This window comes from Perna viridis, chromosome 4, assembly GCF_037379345.1.
Source record: "Perna viridis isolate PV_CMFRI_1.1 ecotype Kerala chromosome 4, ASM3737934v1, whole genome shotgun sequence".
Lineage (NCBI taxonomy): Eukaryota > Metazoa > Mollusca > Bivalvia > Mytilida > Mytilidae > Perna > Perna viridis.
Window position 1 is genome coordinate 48,808,186 of NC_142448.1, and position 20,632 is coordinate 48,828,817.

Genomic DNA, 20,632 nt, shown 5'->3' on the forward strand with positions numbered 1-20,632 from the left:
CGTGAGGATGAGATTAAACTGCTTGGAGTTACATTAGACTTTAAAAAGGATTCTAATACGTAGACTATACTCACGTCATTTACATAATTTTGAAAAAGCAACTGAATGTTTGGACATTGCATTAACAAAATAACCAAATTCTGTCATCGTGTCTAACCTAAGTTTTTGCCCTCTTATCTGGCACTTTTGTAGTATAATGCCTATCGCCCCAATTAAAGCGAGTCCCAATCATCATATCATCTACAGCATAATTTATCATTCTTTATAAACATTTCCGTGTACACAATTGCATATTTTTTTGGTCAAATACTGTATTGGTTATTGAATCATATATGTTTGTATTGTTATTGTGTCCTTAGCGGGCTGTTGGTAAGACTAAATATAATAAACTTTGAACTTTGAACTTTGTAGTGAAAGCAACACCAAACATTTGAAATAGTACATTCACAGGAGATTCTTTAGATTTTATTTTGATGAGTTTACATATATACATGTAAATTCTTGTTCAGTGGCGGATCCAGAGAATCACCTAAGGAGGTACCCGCGAGCCCCCTCCCAGATCTTCGATTAACACACTTTAATGCACGACGCATTTACACACAAAAGCACATCATTTTCACTTTTGTGCAAAATGATAAGCCCATCCTTGGATCCGCCTGTGTTCTAAGTGCATTCTTCGCGGCATCACAAGTCATTTAGGCAGCAACCACTTGACTCTCGGGGGTGAGAGCTATATGGATTTTTTTTCTGAGACAGCATAATTATTTTTGGTCATTTTTAAAACAAACTTTTTTCTCTCCATTGATCATTCAAGTTGATTTTTCTACATTTTACAGAAACAAATTTTTTTCCAAAAAAAAAATCGCCCCCTGCACAGAAAAGCAAAAGTTGCTGCCTTACAAAAGCCTTTTCAGAGAACATAGTGATTCAAATGTATAAATAAAAAGATTAAATAATATTTTTTGTGTATAGAAAATGTCCTGGTCTGAAGGGCCTGTGTGAAGAAGAAGTCATTATACTCGAGTGACGGGTCACATGCAGATACTTTGTAGCGGTGCTATAAATGGACCGTTTTTACTTTGGACCGAAATGTCTAATATTTTGTCCAAAGCTTTCGCTTAACACTGATCAGATACGGGTTTGACTAATCACCAACAATTAATCATGGATGCAAGTTCGAAAAAGGCAAAGCGAATAGAATCGAAGAAACGAAAAGCAAAAGCATTTCTAGAACTTATAAAAGAATCACAGCAGGTTGATTTCTTCGATGTCATATTAATGATTATTATAATTATAATTAATGATGCCACCAACATTTAAACATTTACACGCGCCCACATCATGGCACGTCATTTTGCATTTAACTTCTACGTCATGCACTGTTTCTTTCTATTGCTGGTTACTTTTAAGTGATAGTAACCGTCCATTGATAGAAACAATTGCCTGTGACTTTTACAATGAATATACACTATGATAACTAAATATTTGATTTCACCATTATTATTTCCACGAATTCTACTTTAATTATAACAGACATGTCACATGATGCCATTGATGGAGTGAAAGGCTTGTTATACCTCCCTGTTTTTATTTTGATTTTGTTGGAACTAATCTGATACTGAGTTACATGCTTTCTAATTTAACATCATTTATAGCATATTTTCATGAATCTGCAATATACACGTATATTGATGGCATAACCTTCTTTGTGAGCTGCAAATAAAAAGACACAAATGTATACAAGAATAAAACAATTTAACGTCATAGCGGCATATCCATGGTTTTAGTTGTTACAAGTAAAATGCAAACCTCAAATGTTCCAGTAATTGAAAAAAAATGTTGGATCTTCATAATACAATTCTGTCAAGTAACTAATGTATTTTCTAACATATAACCCTCCTTGATAATTATTTTCAATTAACAGCTCAAGAAAGAGAAAGAAGATTCTGAAGATGGGAGCGACTCTGCTGCCAAGGTTCAGAAATTATCTTCAGATAATGGAAACACATCAAAGGGAGGAACACAAGTTACTTTAGTAGAAGGAAACGTAGCAAGCAAACCAAATGAGAAGCTTTCATTCAAATCTGAAGATGAGTTGGCTGAAATGAGAAGAATAATGAGAGAAAGACAGAAAGCTTCAATGGTAGGAAGAAAATTATAAAGCTGTGACAAATGCCATTAAGTTCCAAAATTATTGCCAAAATTCAACTGATGCTTTTTCATAATAATAAAGACTGGCAGCATGAGATTATAATAGTGGTTTTTTTTCTAAAATTCCAAAGATTTAAGTCACACTTTCATGCTTTCAAAATTTTGATGATCAATGTAACCAGAATAGGTATTGTGAATATGTCGAAGAGACGAAAACCCCACCTCACACCACAGGGCAGGCTGCAGCTGGCCCCAAAACATCATTATACAGAGGTACAGTGAAAGAGTTGCCCTTTATACTCAAGTAACATAGAAATAGATTAAAGGTGAAAACGAAACAAGACATACAGGAGCCAGAAATTCCTGGCTTGAAACAGGTGCAAATAATGCAGTGGGGTTAAAGTACTTTGGCAAGATCACAACCTTCCCCCTTTAAATTCTTGCCACTGTGGAAAAATAATTACGCAATTAAACACACCTACATGTACAAATCAGTTTTAGAGGGTCTGAGTCACTTGTTACAACAGAAATAAAAAACTGATTATTGGTTACACAAATGTATGGGCTAAGAACTATTAGCAGTTAACTGACATGCCAGCTCCTGACCAGTTTAAACCTACAAAAGTCTTGTCCACATTACTTGTAAAGTCAATCCCAATTTTTCCCATGCTGGGTTGAGAACCATGGTACATCATATTAAAGTCATACATGTTCAACCTATTTCATACCAAAAACTGCTTTTAATTAGGTATGATTAATATGTAAAGACCCCATGAGCGAATCAGTGTTAATACCATACTATCCTTAACAATGCACACTTTAATTTGTAAATTTAAAGTAATAAAAAATTATTATTGATTTCTATAATGTAAATGTTGCCAAGTTTTAAATTGGGAATTTTACAGATTATAAAAGTGTTTAATACACAGCAGTGATTATTTTTAAACACTCAAGAAAAGAAATGCCTCTTCATGTTGGTAATAAAAGAACATTATGAAATGAACAAAATATTGAAATTAATTTTTGAAATTTTGCTGAAGTTTAAATTCAATTTTAAAATAAAATCAGTTAACAAAACATTTTTGGCGGTAAAATTCAGGATAACATAATTAGTATGCAAAATATAACAGTTAAACAACAAAACATTCCTTTGTCTGGTAAGACTATTAATAGTTAATTTGTGTCTATTTTTTTACTTGTAGGAGAAACCAAAGTTATATTTGTTGTTAGATGAACTCCAGTTCCAGCACAGCAGGCAGATGTCTGAAGATTTAACCTACAAAGAACTGCCACCACTCTTTATGTTAGATCTGCAGCATCTATTGTTATATGCAGCCCAGGGAAATATATCCAGTCATAAACCAAGGTATTGAATAGTATTTTAGGAGAAGTTTTTTGAAAACGAAACTCAAGTATTTTTTAAAAGTTAAAAGTTTCATTTGGCAGAGTTGTCAATGAGTGATGTCATTTCCCTATTATGCATTCACAGATTAAGGACAAAAAAATCCTATTGTGAAAATAAAACTGAAATAGGAAAAAAAACTTTTTATTATACCCCCTCAAACAAAAGACCTTGTAGAAGTTATCATGTCTAAAGTTCTGTATGTTCATCTGTTATCAATCTAAATAAGCTTAACCTCTCCTAAACTGCTCAACAGATTTTGATGAAATTTTATTGGAAGATTAGGCATCAATGTAGATGTGCATGAAAGATGATAATTTATTTCAGATCACTGCAAGAAAAAATTATCCAATTTAAAGGTGTAACATGATGCCAGTCAATTTAAAAATTGGGGAGTATTCAGTCTTTAGGCTTGGGGTGATATTTCATCCCAGTGGGGTTGCTGTCTCTTTGACATATTTACCATATCCACTGTGAAAGTATTATTGTTCATGGGGTACCAATTTTCGTGGCTTTCATTGATTTTGTAAAACACAAAATTTGTTTCCACTGAAAATGAATTTTTCCATTCGTTTGTTTGATAGAGTTGTCATTTCCACAAATTCAAGAATCAACCAACTGATCATTTTCCCTAAACTGCAAAAATTGGTTCCCATGAATAAAAGTACTTTCACAGTATTCTAAGTATAATATTTTTTTTCTTTTATTCAGATGGTGTAGATTACTACGTGTTGGTAAAATAACAAGTGTTGTTGTTATTGTACTGGACTCAGTCAGCAGTTATGAATACCAGATGTATGCAGACTGTTTCCCTCGATTGAAGCAGGAGTTTGATATGGTAAGTGAGGAATTTTAATGTGCTAGTATTTGTAAGAATCAGGCAAAATGAAAAAATTTGAAATATTCAGCGCATTTCAATGAGATTATAGCTCTCTTTACCAACATGATATGGAAAATCTTCTCCTATTTCCTTAATTCTGATGGTGCAGGTAGTCAAATTACACTTTCAAAATGGTGGGTTTTTTTCATACCATGTTTCACCCACTGCCTTTTTTTTAACAGTGACTGACACTTAACAACTTACAACAGCACCACACCGTTTTATGACCAAAAAAAAATTGTGGTTGTATAATAACCATATAATTGAGGGTTTGAATGGAATTACAATGCGCTGTAAAGTACAGAAGAAAACATACAGTGAAATTGTTTTTTATCTTATTCTACCAGTGATGTCACTAACTGCTTTATGGAGGTAGACCTGGAGTAGGGGACATAACTCTTACAAATAATTGGAACATTTTTATTCACCATTTTACATCAATCTCATGTAAGCATCAAAGTAACTTGGACTGATTTCATTCTATTTCAAAGGAAAGCTATAAAGGCTTTGGTAAAATTGAATATGACACAAACATATCACTGATTTCAAAAGTTATGTCCCTTACCCTAGGTCTACCTCCTTAAAGAGAATCTATTACCACCAGATAAATCAATATCTTTTTGTATAATAACTTGCTCTGATTTATTTTTTTTTTTATAGTCGGTAGATATGGTGTCTCCAGAGCAGTATGGCAGTACAGTCCATGAAGATTTGTTTAAAGTACCACTCAGCAATGCATCACTGTTAAAAATAAATGGTAAGTCTAAAACTACTGATTACAACATAATAATATTGTAAAATTATATCATTTCTAAATGAGTGGTTGGTATATTGGTATCACCTTGTCCATCCATTATTATGTCTGTCCAGATTTTGTTGAACTTATCACAACTCCCATTTGATAGATTTATTTTAAATTTTGTGTATGGCTTTATAGAGATGGAGCATACATTGTAAGCGATTAATATTGCTGCCGAAGTTATACTTCCTGTTTCCTGTGTGTTTTGTGGAACTTATCAATTTTTCTTGCCTTACAGACAACATTTCCATTGAAATGTATAACAGATAAGTGGGAGTGTACCTAGCACAACAAAGAATGAAATATATAGGACATACAAGCTGGTAGCTCAGACCATATTTTTGTTTAATATTTTATATAAGTTCAACTAAATTTCAGGTTATCAATATCCCTTTACTTTTCTATGTAAACTTCTTAGTGTTTTGCCTGTGTTGTATTAAGTGTCAGTCATTGTAAATATCAGGCAGTAGGCAATTCATGCATGTCAAAAACCCACAGAACTCACTTTTTAATTCTTGTTCAGAAATATTTACTGATCACATAACCAGTCTTATTTCTTTATTTAGTTGTTGTGCTTTTAAGATAAAAATTATATATATTGTACATGATATTTATACTTAACATGAGTTATCCTTCTTGATTTGGTTGAATGTAGTGGAAGAATATATGATTTTCTCAAAAACAGAAGGAATTATCATTATGTAAAAGTGTAGTACATGCAGACCAAAAATCATCATTTGTTTGGTGGGTTTTTCTACATTATTACTCACCTCTACCATTGACAGTGTCTGAATTTTATGTGAACTGGTACTTAAAAGTACAGAAAATTGAAACATCTGCCTTGAATTGGTTTCTGAAATGTTCCAATATTTTGATTTTCATTTATTTCACTTTTGGAAGATTGAACATAACCTGAAAAGAAGAATTAAAAAATCTCTTATGAAATTATCAACCTTTAGGACTAAATATTTCATTCCTGTAGTGGCTTTTCATTTTCATATAATTTAATATGACCATTTTTACTGTTAGGAATGATGCCTTTGTTCATAGTTTAACTTGGATACAAAATTTTCCTATCACCTGTTCAATAAATTAGGTCATGAACTTTAAATCATGCCCCTTTTAACCGGATTACTTTTATCAATGAAATAATCCTGTCTGAAAAAAGGTGTATGTATTGTACAGAGATGGGGTAATTGTAATCGTTAATCAGCTGTAATTGATTACATTTCTTTTAGTAATCAGTGTAATTATTAATCAGCCAAAAATCTGATTACATGTTATTTAATTTAATAGATTACTTTTCATAATACCCTGTAATTTTGATTACCGTATGATTAAGTTATGATTACAATGGAAATATTCAAATCCTATCTATGGATAATGCATTATGTCAACAACAAAAAAGAGTAAAATGATTGTTATCATTCAATGCCTCTTTGTGTAAATTTTTTAACTTTTTTTTCTTCTTTTTTTTGTGAAGGTATTACAAAATGTTAATTCAAAACCAACAAGTAGAAAAATTCTAATTATCTTAATGAAAAAAATGTTTGAAAGAGCTATCAAAAGATCCTATACAATTGTTTTAATGAATTTTATAAGAAGTACAAAAGTATAAACCAAGAGTATTATGGCTATTTTCTTTTATCTTCTAATATCCTTGAGGGCATACTTGTTTATGAAACAAGTACAATGGTTTTAAAATTCGAGTGTAAGTCACAAATTGTTATATTGAACTTGTATATTTTTTTATAGATCTATGTGGTTTAATAAATTGGTGAATGTTGATGTTCTGCTATACTTAAAAAAATAATATCATCTGTTAAATTCAAAGAATTTAAAGCCTTATGAAAAATACAAATGACATAAACAAAAATGTTCCAAACCTTTCAACTGATTCATAGTTATTTGCAAATTTATCGTATTCAGATGTAATCATGATTACTTTCCAATATAATCAGTAATTTAATCAATTATTTTCAGAAATGCTGTAATCATTGATTTAATTTAATCATACATTTGACAAAGTATTAAATTGTAATTTAATCAGTTACATTGATAGTAATTGGACCCATCCCTGGTATTGAAATAATTGAATATGAATTTAACATACACATGTACAGTCTTTCCGAAGGTTCATCCGATCTTTGATATGGATGTCACCGGTAAAAATGTGACAGGACCAGTAAAAAAATCGAGAACACCAGACCGGAAGTTCAGAAAATTTCCGATATCAGTAATTCTTGATTCAGGTCAAAATGGACGGTAAATTTTGGTTTGGTCCTGAAAATGTTATGTCATCACAGGACCGAATGTGTTGAAAAAAAAAACTGAACCTTTGGAAAGACTGCATGTAGTTTTTGCCTAAATATAAAAAATAAGGAATGTAACTAATATATGAATATATTATCTTGTATAAAGTACTTTGGTTCAAGTAATGCATAACATAAAACACTTTGTGGTTTATTCAGTGTAAATCAAACCTAAGTTCTTTAAACAAGGTTATTTATTCAGATATAAGTTACATTATATATTCAGATATAAGTTACATTATATATTCAGATATTAGTTACATTACTTAAGTAAATAAATAAACGGCAGAAACACATGATGGGAATAAGGCAGCATAGAGAATTATTAGAATAAAAAAAATAACTGGTCTAGTACATAATGTCAGTTCAAAACCAGACATGATTGATTTTCAGACCGAGGTGTTTACGAACAACGCTGTGTGCAATTTAATCTAGTAGTGTGATAGATCTAGTGCATACAAGGTTTTCATGAATTACCAAGTTAGTTTTTGTTGAGTTAAACATTAAATAGGCATTATCAGACATCTACGCAACTATTAAAAAATAAATACACCCTTCACTGTAGTCACAATTTAAGAACCAATATTTTAAAGAGAAAGAAAAAAGAGATGATTAACATTTATTTTGACATGGTTGAAGAACAAAATAAAATTTTAATGAATTGTTACTTCTGTTGCAGGTGGACTTTCCAAGGAAACCAGAAAACTTATTAGTGAGGCATTAAAACCTCCTGGATATTCAGTATCTTCTAAACCTAAAAATAGCCAACCAAAGGAAAAACAGGATGATGCTATAAATAGACCCTCAGCACAAGATAAAAGTCCAAAAGAGGCTATAAATAAACCCTCAACACAAGATAAAAGTTCAAAAGAGGCTATAAATAAGCCCTCAACACAAGACAAAAGTCTGATAGAGGGTTTCCCTAACACAAGTGTTCTCCATAAAAATGACACATTTGAGAGAACCTCATTGTTGCTGAACTCGACACAGATGATAGCTGAAGATTTCCCTATGCCTATTAATTATGGCAATTCAGGTATTTTATTTTTATATCTTAAGATATGTACATGTACAATTAGAACTTTTAAAAAATCTGGTGTTGTATAGATAAATCTTTATTTAACCATTTAAGGTCTCATGAAAGGCATGATCACATAACACAACAGTAACACAATTAACATGTATATATCTACATAGGAAATATGGTAATAAACTGCTCACTTAGTAAGATCCTGTTTCTTTTATTTATGAAAAAGAGTCTTTAATTACAGCAAAAGCAACACATTATGCAGTAGCGGTACCTCAAAGTCTTTTTAATATTACAATCTGCATCAAAAAAAAAATTTGGTTTGTTTTAATCTGCAGAATTTGCACGGTTCTTACAAAGACTGTACTTAATATCACAATCTGCATTTGACATTATGATTACTTTCAGACAGCTATAAAAATTTTGTTTTCACCAAAGACAGTTACTCCACAGTACACAATCAGAGTCCACTGTATGCAGTAGACTGTGAAATGGTAAGTTTCAAATATGAAATCTTTACAAACAATGCATAAATAAGGACATCAATAAAAATTACTTTGCTTTAACTATGGGTACATTTAACTTTGGATGTGGGTAAAAGTAGATATAGGTACCGGTAAATTTTTTTTTCTAAAACAGCCTAAAAGGATCTTACTGTTAGACAAATTTACTTAAAATATAATTATATATTTTTTTTTGAAAATTGAGAAAAAAGTTATTGAGTAAAAATGACACCTTTGAGAGAACCTCATTGCTGAACTCCACACAGAATTGCTTGCTGAAAATTCCCCTATGCCTATTAACTATGGCTTTTCAGGTATTTTTTTACATATTTAAAAAATATATAAAACACTGAGACTTCATTCCTTGCATTTTATATGGTAGAACCTCTCAGTGATGGATTTGGCTTCATTCCTTGTATTGCATATGGTAGAACCTCTCGGTGATGGCAGAACCTTACGGTGATGGCTTCCTCTTTCGATAGATTTGGTTATGAGTACTTCTTGTATACAACTTATATTTTGATTATGATCTTCCTACATATTTGATTTTAATGCTGCTGATGAGAGGTTACTCCTTGAAACACATGTTCAGCATATCGAAATTTACAATATATAAAACTGGTATTTTTTGTATTTTAGTACGTATTCAATTAGAACACTAAAAAAAAAGGTGTTGTTTAAGGTAGATAGATCTTAAAATAGCCCATGAATGTCATGCTCACATTTAAGTATTTTGGAAAGGTAATCAACAATTCTAGAATATAAAAAAATTAATTTTTCGGGTAACCCAATCAAAGGTTTCAACAGCTGACAAAAGTTTGATGATTTACTGCTATTAAGACAACTTAATCTGTTGTTCAAACCACGTCCAGTAATGTAACAGGAACGTCAAATTTCCTGAAAAAAAACTTTTTCTTCAAAACAATGTGTTTACCTCATTTCCAGCTGACAAAACTTTTTTGCCTTATGATTTTGGAATGGACCCATAAAAATTACAGAATTAAGGAAAATTCATAGCTCACTGGGAATGGGGGAAAAAGATATCCCCAAAAAAAAAAAAATTCAACCTACCGACCCAACAGTATTTTCCTGGCCCTAACAAAAACCTGAAGAACTTTTCAGGATAGCCTAAAGCAGGACATTTACACTTATTTTTTTATTTTTTATTATAAAAGATGATCACATTTTCTTCAAACTCTGCTTGATCATTTTATTAAAAACATTTGATTTTTAGACTTTAGTTCAAATGTTTTAAACCATTTTTCTTACATTTGAATGATCTATGTAAGGCAAAGATTTTAATTGATGTAAACCAGACACCTACATTTATCCGAATACAAAATGTATTGAATTTCCTAGAGAGGGTCATATTCTAGAATTACCTAGAGAGGGGTCATATTCTAGAATTACCTAGAGAGGGTCATATTCTAGAATTACCTAGAGAGGGGTCATATTCTAGAATTTTGTCATAAAACTTATTAGTAAAAGAATCAATAATGCATTTGAAGGACTTTTTGTAGTATGTATTTCTTATTTCAGTGTATAACATCAGCAAAGAAGTATGAATTAACCAGAGTGTCAGTGGTGAATGAAGATCTAGAGACAGTATATGATTCCTATGTCAAACCTTACAACAAAATTATAGATTACGTTACAAGGTATGGATTAGTTACAGGAATGAAGTGCTAAAAGTCATCAATATTGTATACTTCTATATGTTTGTACACTTGCATAGGATGCTTTCTCTACCAGTGCACCTTGTCCATGCTCCCAGGTTTTAGTGGAGTCCGCTTTGCTTTTCACTTTACATGTATTGTTTTAGTGACTTTATGTTCTTTGTTGTGTATGTCTGTTTTCCATGTCTGGTCTTTGTCCCTGGATTGCATTGTTTTGATTACCACTATAAACTTGGTTCCCTTGATTACTCTTTATACTCTTTAAACAGGTTTTCGTATTCTCCCAATGCTTTGAGTGTGGCAGTATATGGTGATCAGGATTTCTATTTGTTCGACTATACTGTAAATTTGGAATTTTTGTTGCAGTTTACCCGTAATTTTGGCTTTTTTGCAGTAGTAATGCTAAAATTTAACAGTCTAGAGTATTTTCTTTGTGGAACATTTTTTGAAGAACGATCGTTTATTCAAAACTGCAGGAAAGTAGATTGATCGCCAAAACAAAAAAAAAAAGATTCATTCAACAATTTCCCAGTTTTACTCTTATAGAAATATACTGTAATCTGTGGTAATAGAACTTTGGGGCTTGTCTACATTACATGACTCCTGGAACTCTTTTGGTCTTTTATATAAATCTGTATTGTTGTATCCTCATTCATTCAGAAAATGAGTGGTTTATGGTTCAACTTGTCCGTCCATCATTCCGTCTGATCTGAATTTCATTGTAGGTGATTTTGATTGCTGTTGGTTATTAACTTCCTGTACAAGTGTAGGTATACTTAACACAATAACATGTTGATTATGCAGTGATTACCATTTCAAATGAATGACATCGTAACAAAACTTTTTTTTTCTTTTAACTAGGTAGACCTAGGGCAAGGAACATAACTCTTGAAATCAGTGATATATTTGTATCATATTCAATTTCTCCGAAGCCTATCAAGCCTTCATTTGAAGCAGAATGAAATCAGTCCAAGTTATTTTGGTGCTTACCTGAGATTGATGTAAAATGCTGAATATAAATGTTCCAATGATTTGCAAGAGTTGTATCCCTTACCCTAAGGCAAGTACATGAAGTGTATTGTTACACTTCTTACACCAACAATAGGAGAATCATTTTTAATAGCAGATAACTGAAGTTTTAAATTATTGATGGTTACAAACATTAAAGTTATCAATTTAGACATCGCCTGACATTTTTCTATGGTATTTCAGATACAGTGGAATAACTAAGGCTATTCTGGACCCAGTTAAGACGAGACTTGGTGATGTTCAGAAATTCCTACAGAAGGTTCTACCCCCTGATGCAATCCTGTGTGGTCAGTCTTTGAAAGGAGATCTTATAGCTTTACAGGTAAGGAATGCAATTAGATTGTGAAAAGTGTAAGCCTTTCATAAATTAGGATGTTCTTGTGTAGGAAAATTTGGCAGCTTTCTATCAAAGTGAGTGTTTTTTAAATTAAAGTGTTTCTGGAATAATTGGTTCTTGAGCATTCAGGTATTTTATTTTTTAACTCTATTTTTATCTGGCTCTTTGATGTGCCTATACTTTTTAATTTACAAATTTTAAATACTGAAAGAAAGGAACATATATTTTGAAAGGGAAAAGAGACAAAAATCTGTTGCAAGTTTTGTGTAGTTATATTTCTGTTTCATTGTGATAAGTATGCTTATATACATGTCTAAATAGCATGTGTATATGACGGGTTAAAAGTGCAAGAAATCCATAACAGGGAATAATATCTGTGCATAAATGTACATGTTTATATTTGTACATAGTACATTTTGATGACATACATGTATGTTAATTTCCAGATGTTTCACCCATATGTAATAGACACCAGTGTTATATTTAATCTGTCTGGTCAGAGGGTGTTCAAAACCAGTTTGAAAAAGCTGGCGGCACATTTTCTCGGGTAAGTACATGTACATTTATAACAGTAGGCATGGAGGGAAGTTACGAGAGATGTATAATTTCTCTTTTACCAATTATTACAAATTATGCATTAGGGATTGTAAGTCTTAGTAATAAGTTTACTATATAACCTTAAAAGATTACTACATGGAGATGTTGTGCACAATTGTCAAAATTATGGATCGAGGTTATGAGATATTGATTTTTTTTGGTCAAATTTACACTCAAAAGAAAACTTGCATACATGTACAAAATGTATTAACTTCTTTAATAATGAAATTATATTATTAAGTTTGAAAACTGAAGACGAACTTAATGTTAACTGTTCCCATAAAAAAACCTGATTAACAAAAAAAGTCATTGATGGATTTTAAAGAAAGATATAAATTTTGATTAGTTGATGTTTGAAATTTTTCTTTGATTTGACAGGTTATTAGACAGAATTTTATCATATTTTGTAGGAAGACAATTCAAGACAGCACTGAAGGACACTCCTCAGTAGAAGATTCTATAACAACCATGGAGTTGGTCAAATTAAAACTTAAACAATGTAAGTTAGGATATTTGAGAGTCTAGCCAATTATATTTTTGAAAGGTTCCAGTTTACTAGCTATGCTTTTGGGTTTTGAATGGAGTGATGAGAAATGCCTCCATGTTTTTCATGTAGAAAAGGTGTAAAATTGTGTTAATATATCTTCAAAATGCTTTATGTTGAAGGAAACATGCACTTATGATAGATTTTACTCACTGGAAGTACTTTAATTCGTGGGTTAGGGAAAATATGTTAATTGGTAGATTCTGGAATTCGTTGATTAGCAACTCTTTCTTACAAATGTATTGGAAATTTTGTTTTTCCATGAGAACCAAATTTTGTGATTTTTCCGAATCCGTGAAAACCGCGAAAATTGATACCCCATAAACAATATTTTCACATTATATTATGATAATATATTTGGCAGAACTAAACATTAACCAATAACATCATATTCAGAATTACTGCATCATTTGCGAAGTCTTGGGATGTATAGAAATCCCTTATCTGTCCACCCATGCTCCTGCATTATCATTCAATGAATTTTGATGAAACTTAGTAGGATGTGCATTGCATGTAAATGTTCATTAAGTAAAATAATTCAACTTAAAAGGTTTAACTTATTAGGGAGTATCACATTTATGTTAATTGGTAAGCTTTAAACAAATCTCTGTGCAATATCCTTTCTAAAGGTCCCAAGTACCGTGAACCATGCTCCATAAATTGGAATTACAACTTTAAAATTCTTATGGCTGCCATTGAGGACTATGCAAAATAGATAAAACGAGAACAAGATGACCTTGACTCTCTGTCACAGTAGTTAAAGGCCGTGAGGTCTTTAATTTTGAAACGAATGAACGTTTTAAGTAGGTCAATGAGAGCCAAGCCTATATCAGTTTTCAAAGACCCCGATGTAGCAAAAACATTGTCTACTATACATGACAAATATGTTGTCGTACCAGCAGACAAAGCCCAAAACAACATTGTTTTTGTCTGCAAAATGTTTTACATCCAATGTTTATTATCAGAGGTAGACAAGGAAAATAATAGCAATGATAAGACCTGCTACCACACTCTCCAAAGAAGAGATTATGGAAAACCATAAATCTGTGCTATCCTCTTTTGGTCTCTACCAAGGACGATGATTGTGATTTACCGTATCTATGTACTGGATTCCACAAGAATCCATACAAACAACATTGCATAGCTGGATCTACAAAATGTACCACAAAACCTCTTTCAAAACTTTTAACTTCTATACTCACAACTGTCAAAGAGAGTCTGCAGTCCTGCCACAACACTTATTACTCCTGTAGTGGTATTAATTCAATGTGGATCCTGAAAAATTCGAAAGATCTTTTGAAGACAATCAGTTCCAGACTATTATCTGAATATAATAGCATATTCCAAATATACAGAGGAAAATGTTACAAAATGCTGGAAATTTTAATTGACAACATATTTGTCCAGTGTGGTGGACATGTTTTTTCAACGAACGGTCGGCATTCCAATGGGAACAAATTGTGCTCCTTTACTTGCTGATCTATTTCTTCACTCTTATGAGGCTGACTTTATAGCTGATCTGATCTGAAAGAAAGAGTATCGTTTGGCTAGAGCCTTTAATCTCAGTTTCCGCTATATAGATGATGTATTATCTTTAAACAATCCTAATTTCTGGGATTTGATACATTGCATCTACCCCAAAGAATTTGAGGTAAAGGATACTACAGACACTGTGGAGTCAGCCTCATATCTTGACCTACACTTAGAAATCGATGGTAAAGGAAAACTATTGACCAAACTTTACGACAAACGTGATGACTTTTCATTTAGAATTGTCAACTTTCCTTTCATCTGTGGCAACATCCCTTCAGCATCTGCATATGGTGTGTTGATATCACAACTCATACAATATGCCAAAGCTTGCCGAAACTATGCTGACTTTGTATCGCTCTAGAACTCTAACAAATAGGCTTCTGGAACAGGGTTATGTTGCTACAAGATTGAAGTCATCACTACAAAAGTTTTATGGTTGTCATCATGAACTCGTGGATCGTTATGGTGTATCCATCTGCACCATGAAAACGGATTTATACAATGGGTCATAGTTTTCCTTTCCTCGTTTTTCTACCCCGGACTTGACTTTTTATGAGCAACTCGCTGGGTGTTTCTAGAAAAACAGAGGATGTTTCCCCTACTGGTGCTCCCAGTTTTTAGTGGAGTCTGAGTTGCTCATTTGCTTTTGTTACTTTGTATGTATGATTTTAGTTACTTTATGTTCTTTGTTGTGTATGTCTGTTTTCCATGTCTGGTCTTTGTCCCTGGATTACATTCTTTCGATTACCACTATAACCTTGATTCCCTTGATTACTCTTTTGTTACAGTATGTTTTCCTGGCAAAGTCAAATGAATATACATGTAATGAATAAAATGGCCAATTTTTTAAAGGAACACTTATGGGTAATTTATAAGATAATTTAAAAAAACTGAAAACAGGCTGAGATGAATTCGAGTGTATTATCAATTTTAATCAGTAATTAATGTTTGATAGTGCAAACAAAAATCAATTTTGAATGTACTATTTTCATAGTAATTTTCACTGCAGAGACAGCAGACAATAATTGTGCCATCAGGATTCAGTTCCAGTATCAGTACTGTTAGAATGGCTGAGGAAATCTGAAATTTTCTTCAGAAGAGGCAAAAATTTATTCAGTATAAGTGTCCACCTATACAATTCTTTTATACTGTTTGCAAATTACATGTATTTCTGAAATAACAGTATACATTTATGCAACTGTTACAAAAACCTTTAAACGTTTAACATTTCTGCAATTTTTAAGACGATTTTTGTATGGAACGGAAGTGGCCACACATTTGTTGACGTTGATATTTTTACTTGAGTTGTAACTGACAAAATATATGAAGCACAAAAGTCAACATGCATGTGGCCATTGTTAAAAGAGTGAAAAACTGCAGAAAACTTGGTGTTTTCTAGCTTTATCAACAGATTTTCCCAATTTTAGCCAAGTTTGAAGGGCATATATGACTATATAAACTATTACCATAAACCAATCAAATCAACTATGAAACACATTAAAGAGCTTGAGAAACAACATGAAATTTTCTTCATGTAGACTTTGTTTTTGGGGCCAAATTTTGCCCTTACCGTACCAACTTCTTTAGTGTGTAAATCTTACTATTTATTCTATTTATTCCATTATTAGCACCAAACTTTGGTGACATAGTAAATGGTGGGGAACTGTTTCCCAAAGAAGGTACCAGTAAGAATGAAACAGGGGAGACAAGTAAGGATAACCCATCAATCTCGGATAACAATAATTCTTCACAATCTGATAACAGATCTATAAATGACAGTGGTGATAAGATAATTAGTGACACTAACATTGGCAGTGGTGACATGACAGTTGACACAGATTGTTCCTGTATGGAACCAGATAAAGGGCAATGTAAATATTGTGAAAATAAAAGGCGACAACAAAGAAAATCATTCTTTAGTAAAGCTGGTAGTCAGGTGTATGATAGCTTCTTCCACCTGATGCAAAAGCAGAAAAAAGTTGGTGAGTTTCCATTTCAAGTTATTTTACTTAAACATTGATGATTTTACAAGGTCTACAAAAACAGAGCAGAAAATTGGCAAAATTGGAAGTAAAGATAGTCCAAAAACGGAATTGTAACGGTAAATCCGGATTTGAAATAGCAGAATTCTGCTAAAAAGGAGTAAAAAATCATCCCTGTAGAAACTAAGGTGACATTCAGATGTCAATGCCCTTTTGAAATAGAGTTTAGTTTAAAAGTATTTCTGTGCACATAATTTTAATCCACTTTAAAACATATGTTTAAGTTTTATGATGGATTTATTAATATCCGCTATCTTATTTCAGTTGGTTTGATAGACAAGGCAGAGACAATAGGCCTGTACAAGGATGATTCTGTAACAGCAGTCCCCACGATGTCTGATAGAGATAGTAAATCTACAGGGAAATCTCTAGTACAATTCCACGACTTCGTTTACATGAATTTCCCATCCTACCATGAAGTGTTTCAAAGTGATACAGAGGAGGAAAAAATGGTGAGTATTCCTGGTGCCATGGAAATCCTTCAGTTGTAGTTATCTAATATATTTGTTTCACCAAATTCATGGTACAAAGATTAATTTATTATATACTGTGAATGTACTATTGTTTGGGGCACAAATTTTCATGAATTTCATGGGTAAGGTAAACCAAGAAATTTGATTCTCAAAAGGAATCTGAATAGGATTATTTACTTCTGGAATCATGAACTTGTGTTTTTTCCCAAAACCACGAATTGATACCTTTGAATGTAAGTACTTTCACAGTAAATGGCCTTAAAAGTGGCATCTGGACAGCTGATCACATGACTAGGTGAGCAAGGACATCAATAAAACATTGACATAAAAATGAAACGAATTACCTCAAGTACCATCTGGACAGCTGATCACATGACTAGGTGAGCAAGAACATCCACAAAACATTGACATAAAAATGAAATGAATTACCTCAAGTACCATCTGGACAGCTGATCACATGACTAGGTGAGCAAGGACATCCACAAAACATTGACATAAAAATGAAACGAATTACCTCAAGTACCATTCTGTGTAAGTATCAGATGGCATACCATTTTTGTTGTTTTGGGTCTTTTTTGTCTCAAACCAGAGTTAGAAATAGTAGCCTGCCTGCCAGCCTGCGACTGGCTATTTTTTGGCAGGACTGGCTAATTTTAGCCAAAATTTATATAGCCATATAGTAAATATATTGAAAAATTGTATTCAAACTGGCTAAAATTTGAGTGAGCTTCCTACCCTGCTCAAACATATTCCAATTCGTATAGAAAACAATGGAAAAGCTATTCAATTTATCATTAAGCATCTGTGACGTTGATATTTTTGGCTAATATGGGAAAAATGCAGTAAAATTACGGCCATTTTTCCATAGTGCATTTCAACTAAATTTGACCTTTCAATATTTTAATAAAAGCAAACTTTACTACAACTTTGATGGTTACTTTTGAAGGTTTTAAAATGAAATTGTTGGATAATGTAATAAATTCCCTGTATGGTTTTCTTCATATGCCCAACCTCATACACATTTTGCCTGATTTGTAGACAGAAGTAATCTTAGTAAACAGTAAAGTTTTACTTTAATTAATGATATCTCAATTTTTGAATAGATTTTAGTTGCTGTTTGGATCTTCCTTTGTATTTTGTATTGCAACCATTCTTTCTTAGCAGTCAAAGTACACTGACTCTGACTGTATATGTACAAGAGACTGATTACAAATTTCTGTTGTGTTTTTACGAACATTAAATTTTTTCTTAGTTACATAAAAAACAATTTCTTATTTATAATTATTTTTCTTTAATATTTTGGATGCAGTACAAAGAAAATAACAGAGTACTGACTTCACAGAAACATTGATATGCCAATACAACTCAAACCTGTGGAAATACTTGGCTCAGCCTTGTATCCTGTGGTTCTAAGCGTCATCTATATATCAGTTTAATGTCAAGTCTGAGTACTGTTGTTGTCTTTATCCTCTGTTGTTAAGTACATACTTCTAATTAATTTTATGTTACTATTATTACAGTGTATCCTGAGTAAGCAGGACAAAAGGATGTCAAAAGTGTTGAAACATGTCAGACCTAATTCATTGGTAGCTATTGTGATGTCGGGACGTTGTCATGGTAACCAGAACTACAGTGCAAAAACATTTGTGAAAATCACTTAGTAACAAAATAAAAATGTAAAAAAAAATATTTCTCCAGTATTTCATGCCATCACATTGGAAGTTGAGAACAATTATATTTTATACTACATTCAAATGCTAAAAATTGGGTCACACCTGCAAGATCATTAAACTATGTACAAATGTACATCAATGCATGCTATAATGTTTATAAAACATATGTAAAAGTAAATTCCACTTTGTGGTTCTGACATATGACTGTAAGACAACTTATTCAACTTATTTTTAATATTCAAGTAAATTTTGTGAAGAATTTCTAAGGTCATCGTACCATTAGGATAATGATTTTGAAAGCCTTCTTTTCCAAGCTTCGCAATGGTATGCAACTTTCAGGTGTCATTTGTTTTGGGAGTTCACAGTGAAACATTGAAAATTACTTGTTTAACATGTAAAGTAACAGAAAGTTTAGAAGTGGTTACTGAGACCTAATCTGACAACCTTTATCCCTGAAGACTTTTGTAGTCCTAGTAATAAGGATCATTTCAGCTATTGAAAGAATTTAACTAAACCTAACGGTTTTGGAGATATATGCTAAAAACTACTGTCTGACCCCTACACTGTATGTTCTATATTAAGTAACGGCTGCCATGTATTTTGACGGATCAAAAATCCCCACATCAGTTCTATGCAGCACACACCATGGAGCATTCGTACCATGTTTGGTTCCAATTAATCAAATAATGTCAGAGGAGAAGATTTTTGAAAGAAATAACATTAAAAATAGCAAAAATTGTTGAAAAAGGGCAATAACTCCAACATAGCTTAACAGATTAAAACCAAAATTTGACCAGAGATAGATCTTATCATGCTAAACACTTTTACGCCATGTCAGAATTTAGTTAAACCTAATGGTTTTGGAGATGTATGTGAAAAACTACTGTCTGACTCCCATGTTCTATTTTTAGTAATGGCGGCCATGTTTTTCGACAAATCAAAAAAAACCCACATCTGTTCTGTACAGGATACAAGCAACATTCATTCCAAATTTGGTTTCAATTGGTCAAGTAGTGTCAGAGGAGAAGATTTTTGAAAGAAATAACATTAAAAATAGCAAAAATTGTTGAAAAAGGGCAATAACCCCAACATGGCTTTAATTAATGGATTAGAACCAAAATTTGACCAGAGATAGATCTTATAATGCTGAACACTTTAACCCATGTCAGAATTTAGTTAAATCTAACGATTTTGGAGATATATGTGAAAAACTATTGTCTGACTCCTATGTTCTATATTTAGTAACGACGGCCATGTTTTTCAACGAGTCAAAAATCCCCACATCAGTTATATGCAGGATACCCCAAGGAACATTTATACCAAGTTTGGTTCTAATCAGTCAAGTAGTTCCAGAGGAGAAGAGTTTTGTGTAATTGTTAATGACGAAGATGACGACAACGGATGCCAAGTGATGACAATAGCTCACATGGCCTTTGGCCAGGTGTGCTAAAAAGCAGGCATAACCTGCAAAAACAAGGTTTGTGTTTGCCATTTTTTAACTTACTAATTTTGAGTAAGACCAGTTTCACCTGAAAATTTACTTTGTGCATCATTTAATACTGCAATAAATACGGATTTAACTTTCACCTCTTTCTTGGGTCTTGTTTTGCCTTTTCTTATTTTTTCATGCTGATTTTAAACATGGAAATTGTGA

The 20,632-nt window shown here is 32.3% G+C and overlaps 1 protein-coding gene across 1 annotated transcript; it reads left to right on the plus strand.

The window, feature by feature from the left end:
* The first annotated feature begins 1,132 nt into the window (after window positions 1-1,132).
* Window positions 1,133-18,987, plus strand: LOC148620366 (uncharacterized). Its single transcript, XM_088581196.1, has 14 exons — window positions 1,133-1,254; window positions 1,925-2,143; window positions 3,354-3,517; window positions 4,265-4,391; window positions 5,094-5,190; window positions 8,224-8,580; window positions 8,980-9,065; window positions 10,614-10,732; window positions 11,963-12,101; window positions 12,563-12,663; window positions 13,124-13,212; window positions 16,419-16,772; window positions 17,097-17,284; window positions 18,826-18,987. The coding sequence occupies exons 1-14, from the start codon at window positions 1,165-1,167 to the stop codon at window positions 18,964-18,966; spliced, it is 2,271 nt and encodes a 756-aa protein (XP_088437322.1). The 5' UTR covers window positions 1,133-1,164; the 3' UTR covers window positions 18,967-18,987.
* Window positions 18,988-20,632: the final 1,645 nt, after the last annotated feature.

Coding starts and splice junctions, on each gene's coding strand:
- LOC148620366 (XM_088581196.1), top strand. CDS start 1,165: ATGGATGCAAGTTCGAAAAAGGCAAAGCGAATAGAATCGAAGAAACGA. Junction 1,255..1,924: donor TTATAAAAGAATCACAGCAG/GTTGATTTCTTC, acceptor TTCAATTAACAG/CTCAAGAAAGAGAAAGAAGA. Junction 10,733..11,962: donor ATTATAGATTACGTTACAAG/GTATGGATTAGT, acceptor ATGGTATTTCAG/ATACAGTGGAATAACTAAGG.